The sequence below is a fragment of the Puma concolor genome, chromosome D1, assembly GCF_028749965.1.
Source record: "Puma concolor isolate L17-30 chromosome D1, mPumCon1.1.hap2, whole genome shotgun sequence".
In the NCBI taxonomy this organism is placed as follows: Eukaryota; Metazoa; Chordata; class Mammalia; order Carnivora; family Felidae; genus Puma; species Puma concolor.
In genome coordinates, this window is record NC_141676.1 from 38,225,740 (window position 1) to 38,238,822 (window position 13,083).

At 37.3% G+C, this 13,083-nt stretch overlaps 1 protein-coding gene across 5 annotated transcripts in view; it reads right to left on the bottom strand.

Moving 5' to 3' along the window:
* ANO5 (anoctamin 5) overlaps positions 1 to 13,083 on the bottom strand; it is a 96,552-nt gene that overhangs the window by 81,868 nt on the left and 1,601 nt on the right. For 4 of the 5 annotated variants that reach the window (XM_086677810.1, XM_086677809.1, XM_086677812.1 and 1 more), the window contains exon 2: positions 2,016 to 2,062. In XM_086677810.1, the coding sequence (XP_086533936.1) occupies positions 2,016 to 2,062 (47 nt within the window). Of the gene's footprint in view, positions 1 to 2,015; positions 2,063 to 11,662; positions 12,151 to 13,083 lie in introns of those variants that run through there. The other variant, XM_025928406.2, reaches the window with a different exon arrangement.

Genomic DNA, 13,083 nt, shown 5'->3' on the forward strand with positions numbered 1-13,083 from the left:
AAAGCCTGGGTCCTGCTTCAGATTCTGTGTCTCCCTCTCTCTCTGCCCTCCCTCACCTGCACTCTGTCTCTCTCTCTCTCTCTCTTAAAAATAAATTCTCCTAAAATTGAATCAATTCCCCTTTCACTTGTTACTTTCCAACAAAAGTAAAGTTTATATAGAATCAGAACTAAAAATTAAAACATATGGTATTTCTAAAATACTGTAACTTAAAGTTAATTGAATACATTTCTCAGTGTGTCAAGCCAAACGTAAAGCCTTAAAAATTTAAGCAAAATTGTTTCAAATGAAGACCTATCCAAGGTTGAAGGCATGGAAGCAATATCATTGCTTTTTAAATGTGCAAAGGGAAGGACACCCAGATGGCTCAGTTGGTTAAGCATCCGGTTTCAGCTCAGGTCATAATCTCTCAGCTCATGAGTTTGAGCCCCACATCGGGCTCTGTGCTGACAGCTCAGAGCCTGGAGCCTGCTTTGGATTCTGTGTCTCCCTCTCTCTCTGACCCTCCCCTGCTCACTCGCTCTCTCTCGAAAATAAATAAACATTTAAAAAATGTGCAAAGGGTTAGGGAATAGAACAAATATGACTTGATGAAATTGTTTTTCTCTTACAGAAGTTTAGAGTATATATAAATATGAAAGACACATAGAGAAGCAAAGAATATGAACCGTAGTTGAAGTTAACTTGAGCAATACATATAGAGATCTGTGAGGAGTATATTACTATTATGTCGATGTGAACAAAATGAAAATGACAACGTTTTATCATTTAAACTGAATCAGTCAATCTCATACAATAACTTTCTTCCGTCTACTCCAAAGACACACAAACTTTAACTTTTCACGTTGTTTTTTACACAGTTACCTTGGTTCACTTATTCATTTAATGAATACATACTCTGTACCACATTACATCACTCTAGTTGTGGAGATTCTGTTTTATGACAGTGGTTTTCAAACTTTAGGAGCAATAAAAGTCACCTGGGGTGTTATTTTTAAATCATGACTCCATAACCTTATTCCCCAACAATGCGATTAAGTGTGTAAGGTTGGGCCCAGGAGTCTGCATTTTTAAGAAATTTTTCATGTAATTGTCATTCAGGCAGTCTACAAATTGCATTGTAAAAATTACTGGACTAAATGATTTTCATTGCCCCCTTGGTTCTCAGAGTCTATTTCTCTCAGGATTTTGGTCACAGGTTTTAAAGGAATCCAAGAGCTTCTGGGAATCTTAAGCAACCAGCTTACCCAGCCAGTCTATCCAGCCAGCTAGGACGGGCCAACCTATTCTGGTGGGTTGTGTTTCCCAGGGTGGGAATTTCAGTCATTCCTAAAAAACTAATTTTAAAGAATTTTTTTCCATCCGGCTGGTCACCTGTAACCTGATTCAAGGAAATCTACCTCCGTGACTAGTGTTGTGCCACCTGGAGACCTACCAGAAAGATTATTTGATCCAAAACATCTTTAGAATGCTTACTCTGTATACAAGAAATCTAAAATTTTAATAACTTTTACTAAATAAGGCCTTTAGTTAAGAGAATTTTTTTTATTTTTATAAGTTGTATTTAATTTTATTATTTATTATTTCATTTAATATATTTTGTTGAGTCACTTGAAGTAATAAGTACTCATCACATACTAGTAATGGTAACATCAAAGACTGTCACATATCCTCCCTGCATCATCCTCTAGCAAAGTTTTGAGCCCAATACTATTCTCTTGCACAGCAAGACTCAGCATATCTGAGTTTGTTCACAGGGAGCCTCAAAACAAATTCATACTTCTATTTGCCCCCTTATCATACCTAGCAAGATAGAATATTAAATCTGCATGAAACTTGGAATTTGTTTTCTTTACCAAAAACATGAATACATCAGAAGACAAAATAAAGTTAATAGAGTATGAGTAAATAACTGAAGTACAAAGACTTAAGTATTCATACAAAGTACATTCCTAACCTTGTCTCAATTTTTTGTGCTGACTTATAGGAAACTAATACATATACATTTGACTTACCTCATTCATTCCGAAAATATATTCTGCTTCTCTATTGGATATTCTCTCTAAATTAAATAAGAAAGAAAAAAAAACATGTCAGAATGGCCAATTGATCAGAACAGGTTAAAAGTCTGCATGAGGAGAAAATAGAAATTCTAAAACGAAACCAAAAATTCAAAGAAAAAATACAGGAAGGTCTTAGAGGCCCTTCCTGGAGCTAAGTTGTTCAAAATGGCTGCCAGTGGAAGTCAGCACCAAAAACTGTCTATGATGTAGGGGAAAAGCAAATACTGATGTGTAGGATATAATCTCCCCCACTAAGAAATAAAATTAACCCTGACAAATGCAGTTATTAATCCATAGCCATGAAACTGCAGAGAGGAAGACATCCAAGAGGGATATCCATGGTTACATCTTAGTTCTCACTGTGTGAGATTTAATATTCTGTCAGCATGTTTTCTTGGAACTGAACCAAACTGTCTGCAAGGAAAGCACTAACAAACAGGCACTACCAGTTCTAAATAGGCCAAATTACTTTCCTCACACACAAGCATCTCCGTGATAGCTATCTGTTGAGTCATTTGGACTAAAATACATCTTCAAATAAGTTTCTGACACTACAAAAAGTTAAACATAGAAGATTCTTATTCTCCATTGCCTCCGACATGGAAAAACACTGAGAAATATTTCTCCAGTCAAAAACTTCCCATATAAAAACATTTCTTTGGAGAAAATCACAGTGGGAGTGAAATAAAGGACCATCCACAGTAATTGTAATTTTAGGAAATGTTAGAACATATGCTGAAAATATACAAAATATAAACCTGCCATTCATATAGCTTTTTCTTTTCCTTTCTTTTTTCCTTTCCTTCTTTATTCCTTCCTTCCTTTCTTTTTTGCTGTTCTTTCCCCACTTTTTTTATTGTGGTAAAATACACATAACATAAACTTGACCATCCTAACCATTTTTAAGTGCACAGTTGAAAGGTATTAAATACAGTCATAATATTGAGCAAACATCACCACCATCTATCTCCAGAACTCTTACGTCTCATAAAGCTGAAGCACAATACTCATTAACTCCTCATTCTCCTCTCCTCCAGTCTGAGGCAACCACCATTCTACTTTGTGTCTCTATAATTTTTGACTCCTGTATGTACCTCATATAAGTGGAATCATACAGTGTTTGTCATTGTGTGAGTGGCTTACTTCACATAGCATAATGTCTTCAAGGTTCATCAGTATTGTACCATATGTCCTACTTTTTAAGGCTGCATAATATTCTATTGTACATGTATACCACGTTATATTTATCCATTCATATGTTAATGAACACTTGGGTTACTTTCACATTTTAGCTATTGTGAATTATGCTGCTATCAATATGGCTATAAAAATATCTCTTCAAGACCCTCCTTTCAACTATTTGGGGTATATACCTAAAAGTGGAATTGCTGGACCATCTGGTAATTCTATTTTTAATTTTCTGAGGCACTGCCATATTGTTTTCCACAGCAGCTATACCATTATACACTCTCACCAACAGTGCACAAGGATTCCAATTACTCCACATCCTCACCAACTCTTGGTGTTTGGGGTTTTTGACGGTAGCCATTTTAATGGGTTTGAGGTGGTATCTCATTTTAGTTTTGACTTGCATTTACCCAATGACTATGTTGTTGAACATCTTTTCAGCTTCTTATTGGTCATTTTTATATTTTCTTAGAGAAATGTCTATCCAAGTCCCTTGCCCATTTTTTAATCAGATTTTTTTTTATTGTTGAGTTTTGGGAGTTCTCTAAATATGCTGGATCACATATATGATTTGGAAACATTTTATCCCATTCTGTGGTTTGCCTTTTAACTCTGTTTATGTTGCTTTTGATGTACATTTTTAAATATTCATGAGGTCATTTTGTCTACTTTTATTGTTTTACATGTGTATTTGGTGTCATATCCAAGGAACCACTGCCAAATCTAACATCATGAACCTGTTGCTCTGTGTTTTCTTCTAAGAAGTTGATAGTTTCAGTCTTACATTTAGGTCTTTGATCCATTTTGAGTTAATTTTTGTATATGGTGGTAGGTAAGGGTCCGATTTCATTCTTTTGGCATGTGGGTATCCAAATTTCCCAGCACCATTTGTTGAAAAGACTGTCCTTTCCCCCATTGAATGGTCTTGTCGCCCTTGTAAAGAAGTCACTTGACCATATATGTGAAGGTTTATTTCTGGACTCTCTCTTCTAGTCCATTGGTTTATATGTCTGTCTCCATTCCAGTACTCCACGGTTTCAATTACTGCAGCTTTGTAAGAAGTTTTGAAATCAGGAAGTGTAAGTCCTCAGCTTGGTTCTTCTGTTTTAAGATTGATCGTCTATTCAGCAGTCCCTCAAGAGTTCATGTGAATTTTAGGATGGGTTTTTTCTATTTCTGCAAAAAACATCATTGGAATTTTGATAGAGGCTGCATTGAATCTCTACATCACTTTGGGTAGTATGGAGATCTTAACAGTATTAAGTCTTCCAATCTATAAATATGGGGTATGTTTTCATTTAAATGTTGTTTTTTTATTTTTTTTCAGCCACGTTTTGTAGTTTTATTTGTACAAGTCTTTCACATCCTTGGCTAATTTTTAAATATCTTATTCTTTATTTTTAAGTTTTATCTTAATTCCAGTTAGTTAACCTATGGTGTTATATTAGTTTCAGGTGTACAATATAGTAATTCAACAGTTCTATACATCACCCAGCGCTCATCACAATAAGCACACTCCTAGATTAAAGACCTAAATGTGAGACGTGAAACCATAAAAATCCTAGAAGAGAACACAGGCAATAACTTGCTTGACATTAGCCATAGCAACCTTTTTCTAGATATGTCTCTTATTCTATAAATAGAATTGTTTTCTCAATTTCCTTTCAGAGTGTTCATTGTTAGTGTGCAAAAATGCAACTGGTTTTTGTATTCTACTTTAATGAATGCATTTATAGATTCTAAAGGTTTTTTTTACTGGACTTTTTAGGTTTTCCTACATAAAAGATCATATCATCTGTTAATAAAGATATTTAATTCTTGTTTTCCAATGGGGATGCCTTTTATTTCTTTTTCTTGCCCAAGTAGTTTGGCTAGAACTCCCAGTATTATTTTTAATAGAAGGGGTAAAAGTGGATATCCTTGGTAAATAACAATAGCCGTAACTCATATAAATAAAAGTTATTTGAGGTTCTTAATAATTGTTTAAAGTATAGAGAAGTCCTGAGATAAAAAAAAAAAAAAAAGTTTGAGAAGTACCACCTTACACATAAACAATAGAAATACATGCATTCTGGGGATGTACAAGAGTGTTCATAAAAGTATTGCTGGGAATAACCAGGAAACCGAAATCATCTCAAATACCCACAAACAGTAAAATGGATACATACAATGTAGTATAATAATACCACATATTATACTTAGCAACAAAGTTAAATGAATTTCAATTACATGCAAAAATATGGATAAATCTCCAAAGAATATTATTTACCAAAAACAAAACAAAAACAAGAAGAAACTTTAATACTTCACTTACATAAAGTTAATTATGCAAAACCAAAATATGTTACTTAGGAATCGATACTTAAAGGTAGTTACTGTTTGGAGATAATTCTCCTTTGGTCTCTCATGTTTCTGTACATCTTGCAAGTGAGACACTGACTGCAAGTCTTTTCAAGGATCTTGGTTGTGTGAACACCCTTGGAAGATCTCGAGTCTCCTTCTGTAGCAAAGGGCAGGTTTGCACACAGTCTAGGAATATCAGAGTAATGTCTTCCTCCAGAGCAAATGGAAGGCATAATTGCTGACCAATATAAAAGACTCAAGTTCCTTAAGTTCAGATTGCTCTCCTGTATTGCAACCCACCACACACACAGGTATTATCTGGCCCTCTTTGCATTGAGTTGTGGCAACTTGGGTTCAAGAAACGGGCACAAATAACTCCCACTCTGGCTGGCTACTGTTAATGCTGTGAGTAATACACTGTCCTTTGTCTTTGATCTATGTATCTTATGTCTTCTACCAGTATCCATGAAACTGTAAAAGGATATTCTGTTAACTACCAAGCACAGTAAAATCTCAGACCTTTTGCAGTTCTTGATATTGATCATTAATATAACAATGATAATAATGTGATAATGGTTAACATTTATTGATTCTCTATTGTTAAGAAGTTTGCAGTACTGTAGTGGAAGCAGACCAAAGCTTGAGATAAATGCTATAAACAGAGCTGGGGGTGGGGAAGTTTAGATATGAAGAAATCAGAAAATCTCTCTGAGGCAAGTAATACATATACTGAGATCTGAAAGTTGAGGGCACTCAATCCATGTGAGAATACACAAAGGCTGTAAGACAGGAACAGTTTTGAGGTGTTCAAAGAAATGAAAGCCAAGCTAGAGATGAGAAGGTAAATGGCAGAGTGACATGACATGATGTTGGAGAGGGATGGAGCGGGGGATAGTTTGTGGAAGACTTTGTATACCTGTTTTTGTTTTTGTTTTTTCTTTCCTAAATGAAACAGCAAACCACAAAAAAGCTTTTAAGTCAGGTTTACATTTACATTTTATGAAAAGCACTGGTCCCTCAGTGAAGAATGAGCTAAAAGGGAAGTGGTGGGGGGCAGGGAGGGGGGTGCCTGGTTGGCTCAGCAGGTTAAGTGTCCAACTCTTGATTTCAGCAACAAAGGATCTCACAGTTCATGGGTTCAAGCCCAGTGTCAGGTTCTGAGCTCACTGAACACAGCCTGCTTCGGATCCTCTGTTTCCCTCTTTCTCGCCCTTCCTGGCGCTCTCTGTCTCTCTCTCTGGCTCTCTCTCTCTCTCTCTTTCTCTCTCAAAAATAAATAAACATTAGAAAAAAAAATAGGAACCAAAGAAGAAAGAAAGGAAGAGGGAATGGAGCAAAGAGACATTAGGAGGCTGTGGCAGTGAACCACAAGGGAGATCTGGCTGTCTGGACTGCAGTGGGGGCAGTGCGTGTGAAGGAATGTCCATGGATTACTGATATCTGCGTAAACATTTGAAATAAACTGCTGTCAAATTTCAGATGTGCAAGTTGAGGGACAAAGACTGAGTGAGAACTCTCCTAGGCTTGAGCAGTTTGGGAAGATCCTATGTAAAAAAATAGGTAGATTACTAATGGTGGGCAAATACAGGAGAGGCTGCCACTGGCTGTCCTCAAGTATCCTTTCTCCTCCTTCCTCTTTACTAACAAAACCCTAATTAGGTGAAGTGATGTGCTCCAGCAAAAAACCAAAACACAAAACAAAACCAAAACAAAACCAAAACAAAAACACATTTCCCAGCCTTCCTTGCAACTGGAGAATAAGACATAAATTGAAAGCTTTCAAGTGTCATATAAATGGCATTGATGTCTATGTCATCAGGTTTGTGCAAGCATTTCAATGAGACAATTCATGTAAATGCTTCATGCAGCACTGAGGTCAGTCAATGTTAGTTATTTTTGATGATATTATTGTTGTTAGGATATATTCTATTGTTAATTTTCAAAACTTAAATTCTTTGAGGGGCACCTGGGAGGGCTCAGTTGGTTAAGGATCAGGCTCTTGTTTTCAGCTTGGGTTATGATCTCATGGTTCAGGAGTTGGAGCCCTGCATCAGGCTCCACACTGACAGTGCAGAGCCTGCTTGGGATTCTCTCTCTTTCTGCCTTTCTCCTGCTCATTCTCTCTCTCTTTCTCTCTCTTTCTCAAAATAAATAAATAAACTTTAGAATTTTTTTAAACGTAAATTCTTTGAGATAAATTTGAAAGTGTCAGAATAAAGATGAAAGAATTTATTTTGTATTCAGATCTTTTTGTTGCAGGATCTGCGATTAAAAACTGGAATTAAAACTGGATTAAAAAGTGGATTAAAAACTGAGCCTGGATGGCTCAGTTGGTTAAGTGTCTGACTTTGGCTCAGGTCATGATCTTGCTGTTCATGAGTTCGAGCCCCACGTCAGACCGTGCTGACAGCTCAGAGCCTGGAAACTGCTTTGGAGTCTGTGTCTCCCTCTCTCTGCCCCTCCCCTGCTTGCACTATGTCTCTCTTTCCCTTTCTCTCTCTCTCAAAGATAAATAAATGTTAAAAAATTAAAAAAAAGAATTGTTAAAAGAAAGTTAATAGTCATCTTAAGCAAAGCAAAACTATGGCTAATAGCTATATTACTCAACTTTTCTGAGTGCAGGCTTTCTCATCTAAAAGACTATAAATAGAAGTAAAAATTACTTGAAAAATATAAAACATGGTCCAGTACCATCATCAAAGTGTTTTACCCATGAATACTGTCTACATTTACAACTCAAAACTGTACAATGTTGCAACCATCTCACTGGAATGTTGAATGTGAAGAAAACCAATCTTGCAAAGTCTTATAATGAGTACATAAAGAACAGGATTCTAAGGAATACACGCTTTATCTCTCAATGTATGGTACTTGAATGCTGACTTAGGGGAGGGTTTTATTTTCTTGAGAACAAAAACAGTCATTATGCTGAAGAACTGTTCCAAGTACGGGGTGAAGATGTGCACGCCTCAAGCTAGGATTATAGAGTATTTTATAATTCTGGTTTTGGAAAAACTGTAAGCACTAACCCTTCCTTCCCCTAATTATTTTTCCTGCATGTAGCTTAAAGAACATGTAGCATCGGGGCGCCTGGGTGGCGCAGTCAGTTAAGCGTCCGACTTCAGCCAGGTCAAGATCTCACGGTCCGTGAGTTCGAGCCCCGCGTCGGGCTCTGGGCTGATGGCTCAGAGCCTGGAGCCTGTTTCCGATTCTGTGTCTCCCTCTCTCTCTGCCCCTCCCCCGTTCATGCTCTGTCTCTCTCTGTCCCAAAAATAAATAAACGTTGAAAAAAAAATTAAAAAAAAAAAAAAGAACATGTAGCATTGAAAGAACATTTGCAAATTGCTATCGGAGTTTGATGCAGTGTGTTTATTTGAGAATGTGGAAAGGGAGAAAATAGTTCCTCCATATTATCTCCTATCCCTACTAGTTTTTTCTTACCCTCTTCCCTTTCAACTTGCTGCCTCCTTTCCCTAGAACTAACAACTGTTTTCTTCCTTGGCTAACTACTGTTTCTTTTTCACACTGTATCACTTCTGACACCTTCCTTTCAATGTTGACCAGAAACCTCCTCATCAGCCTCCTACGTTAGCGTCCTGCTTTCATACCATCCTGAATAATGGAGCCCTCTCTGGGTCCCCAGCCCAAGAATATCACCCTTCAGGAGAGGGCAAGGGCCCTCCCTCCCCACCCCCACTGCGGAGCACCAGGGTGGGACACACTTTGTAAATTCTATCCTTTTCTGAAAAGCAGAAAGATTTAGAAAAAAATAGATGTATTTCCTCACACACTATGCTCCCCCTCACACATAGTGCTCACTAGCTCTCTCTATCTCTCTGACACACACATGCACAATCAGATGCTTGCACATGTCAGAGATATAGACAAACTGTCACACTCGGTCACAGAGTATGAGCTGGCATCGCTACACATAATCACCAAACCTCTGTCAAAACAGAAACGTATCTGAGGAGGCAAGATTTGAAGCCAACAACTTTAACGGCTTCTTGTCATTCCTCCAGCATCCTCGAAGCCCCATGGAAATGACTACACTCTTTCTGTGCACTAGAAACCAGAGATAGGAAGGGTTTAATACTGATTGCTATGGAGATCATAAAATGCGAGCTAAAAGTAAAGCCAGCCCAAAGACTGAGCTTTGAGTTTTCAACTGAAAGCAAGTTGCTAAGAATATATACTCCAACAAACCCTGAGCCCAAAAATAGCTCTTGTATTTACCAGATGATCTTCTCAGTTTACACCCCTTCCAGCAGCATAAAATAAAATACATGCAATCAAATAAATATCCACATTCCCAAAGGAAGGGTGGTTTAGTTAAATACAATGCTTAATGCAGTTGTAAAGATTCAAGACACTTTTCTTTCAACTGTAAAAGTGCCTTTTCCAATGCTAAACCCTTAAAGTGTCATTTCCCATGCTGAATGAGTCATAAATCAGCCTAAGAATGAGTATTTCAAATCAAGACTTCCTTACAATGTCAACCAGTCAATAGTTCAACTTCAGCACTGATATTTTACTAGCAGTGTTTGTTTACATAATTATTTAAATATTCTGCTACACTTTGCCTTTACAATTTCCTTTTAAAAATCACTAGATAGTGGGAAAAGAGCTAACTGGAGAAGATTGCTTATGTGTTCAATATTGAAGAAAATAAATTGAGAAAACCTAACAAATCCTAGGAATACCTTGTTAACTATTACGTCTAAAAGGTAAAATGTTAGCATTCTCTCTCTGGGAAAAAAAAAATCTCATCGCATATAACTAAGCCATTTAACTTTCTCCTATTTACTCTTCAAAGACGATTTAGGAAATACATTAATAAGCAAGATCCAGGCTTACCTGTATCAGTAAATTTACTCAAAGAAATCCATTTATATTTTAAAACATGAAATTGAAAGTAGCTCCTAAAAATGGATGCTGTGGAACCCAGTCATTTTCAGCCTCCTTCAACCAACCCTTCAGTTTTTGTAACTGTATCATTAAACTCCAGGAAGAAACATATATTTAGGATATTTAGAATGGCTTCTGAAAACCCCTTGGATTGCTGATGTTAAAAAATACCCCCTCCAGAAGACATGAATAGACACTTTTCCAAAGAAGACATCCAGATGGCTAATAGACACGAGAAAAGATGCTCAACGTCACTCATCATCAGGGAAATACAAATCAAAGCCACAATGAGATACCACCTCACACCGGTCAGAGTGGCTAAAATGAACAAATCAGGAGACTATGGATGCTGGAGAGGATGTGGAGAAATGGGAACCCTCTTGCACTGTTGGTTGGAATGCAAACTGGTACACCGACTCTGGAAAACAGTATGGAGGTTCCTCAAAAAATTAAAAATAGAACTACCCTATGACCCAGCAATAGCACTACTAGGCATTTACCCAAGGGATACAGGAGTGCTGATGCATAGGGGCACATGTACCCTAATGTTTATAGCAGCACTTTCAACAATAGCCAAATTATGGAAAGGGCCTAAATGTCCATCAACTGACGAATGGATAAAGATGTGGTATATATATACAATGGAATACTACTTGGCAATGAGAAAGAATGAAATCCTGCCATTGGTAGCAACATGAATGGAACTGGAAGGTATTATGCTGAGTGAAATAAGTCAGTCAGAGGACAGATATCATATGTTTTCACTCATATTGTGGATCTTGAGAAGCTTAACAGAAGACCGTGGGGAGTGGGGGAAGGAAACTAGTTACGAACAGAGAGGGAGGAGACAAACCACAAGAGACTCTTAAATACAGAGAACAAACTGAGGGTGGATGGGGGAGGGGAAGAGGGGAAAATGGGTGATGGGCATGGAGGAGGGCACCTGTTGGGATGAGCATTGGGTGTTGTATGTAAGCCAATTTGACAATACATTATATTTTAAAAATACACCGTCATTTTAATGCACTTTTCATACAACTACAGTAATAACACAGGTCTCAGTAACGGGCAGTAAAACCAACACAGCAAAACAACTGACATATTGAAAAAACTTTTAGAAAACTAAGAGTCCTCTGAGTAGCCTCAGGCTTTACTCTCACCAGTACCCCGCTCCTCCCCTGTTTGGATGCTGGATCTATGAACAAATCAGGAACGGGAACTTGGGCTGGATGTGGTCATCACCCTCATCCATCAGATACATGGTGTTCCATATCAACCTCCTTTCCGCTACCTAGGCCCAAAACAGAGGCAAAGCTTCAATCACAGTAAGAGGGAATATAGACAAGTTACAAAGGTCTTTGCCAGGTAAAGGGAAAACAAATTAGTTTGGGAAAAGTTCTAAAATCTTCCTGAGATAGGGGCACCTGGGTGGCTCAGTCGGTTGACCATCCGACTTCGGCCCAGGTCATGATCTCACAGTCTGTGGGTTCAAGCCCCACATTGGGCTCTGTGCTGACATCTCAGAGCCTGGAGCCTACTTCGGATTCTGTGTCTCCCTCTCTCTCTCTGCCCCTCCCCCACCCATGCTCTGTCTCTCTCTCTCTCTCTCTCTCTCTGTCAAAAATAAATAAACATTAAAAAAATTTTTTTTAATCTTCCTTAGATGGACGCAAGCTGCAATCTGACCTCACGGCTGAAGTTATACTAATTTAACTATACATTCTAGTAAGCAGAATTATCCGGCGGCTAAATTAGATCACACTTCTAATATCTGAAAAAGAATAACGGTCAATGTCTGTAATGCCGCACTGGTAGATTTTTTTTCTTCATTATGCACAGAAAGTTACATACTCCACATTTTTCCTTCCTCTCTTCCCTCAATGAGAAATACTATTTCTGTACCTTCTCATAACTCTACTTTAGAAGGACTGATTATAAAGAATTACTGAATGTTTCAAGTGGAAAAAAATCTATTTACACCTTCAGATTATTGAAATTACAACTGAAAAGTAATTCTCGGCAACGGAGGAAACCATTAAGTATAGAAAAGGGCTTTTAATTTTAGACACCTAAAAGTCATTTCACTTTGTACACTGAACCACTCATTTTCACTAACAAATAAATTCACTGTATCATTTAGCAGAGCCATTAGGCAAAGTTTAAAGTTTTCAATAGTCATATTTCCTTCTACCTTCAATTGTTTTTTAAGAAAGGGGGAATTGCTTTAAGTGACACCATCAAGAACAGGGAAAGACAACTCATAGAATGGGAGAAAATATTTGCAAATCATATATACAGAATATGTAAAGAACTCTTACAACGCAATAATAAGACAAATGATTTAACTTTTAAAATGAGCAAAGGACTTAAATGTGTATTTCACCAAAGAAGATATATGAATGGCCAATAAGCCGTGGGAAAGATATTTGATTGGGAAATCACTGGGAAAATGCAAGTCAAAACCACACAGATACCACTTCCAACCACTAGATGGCTATAAATAAAAAAGATAGACAATAACAAATGTTAGCGAGGATGTAGAGACACTGCAATATTTACATATTGTTGATTGCGATATAAA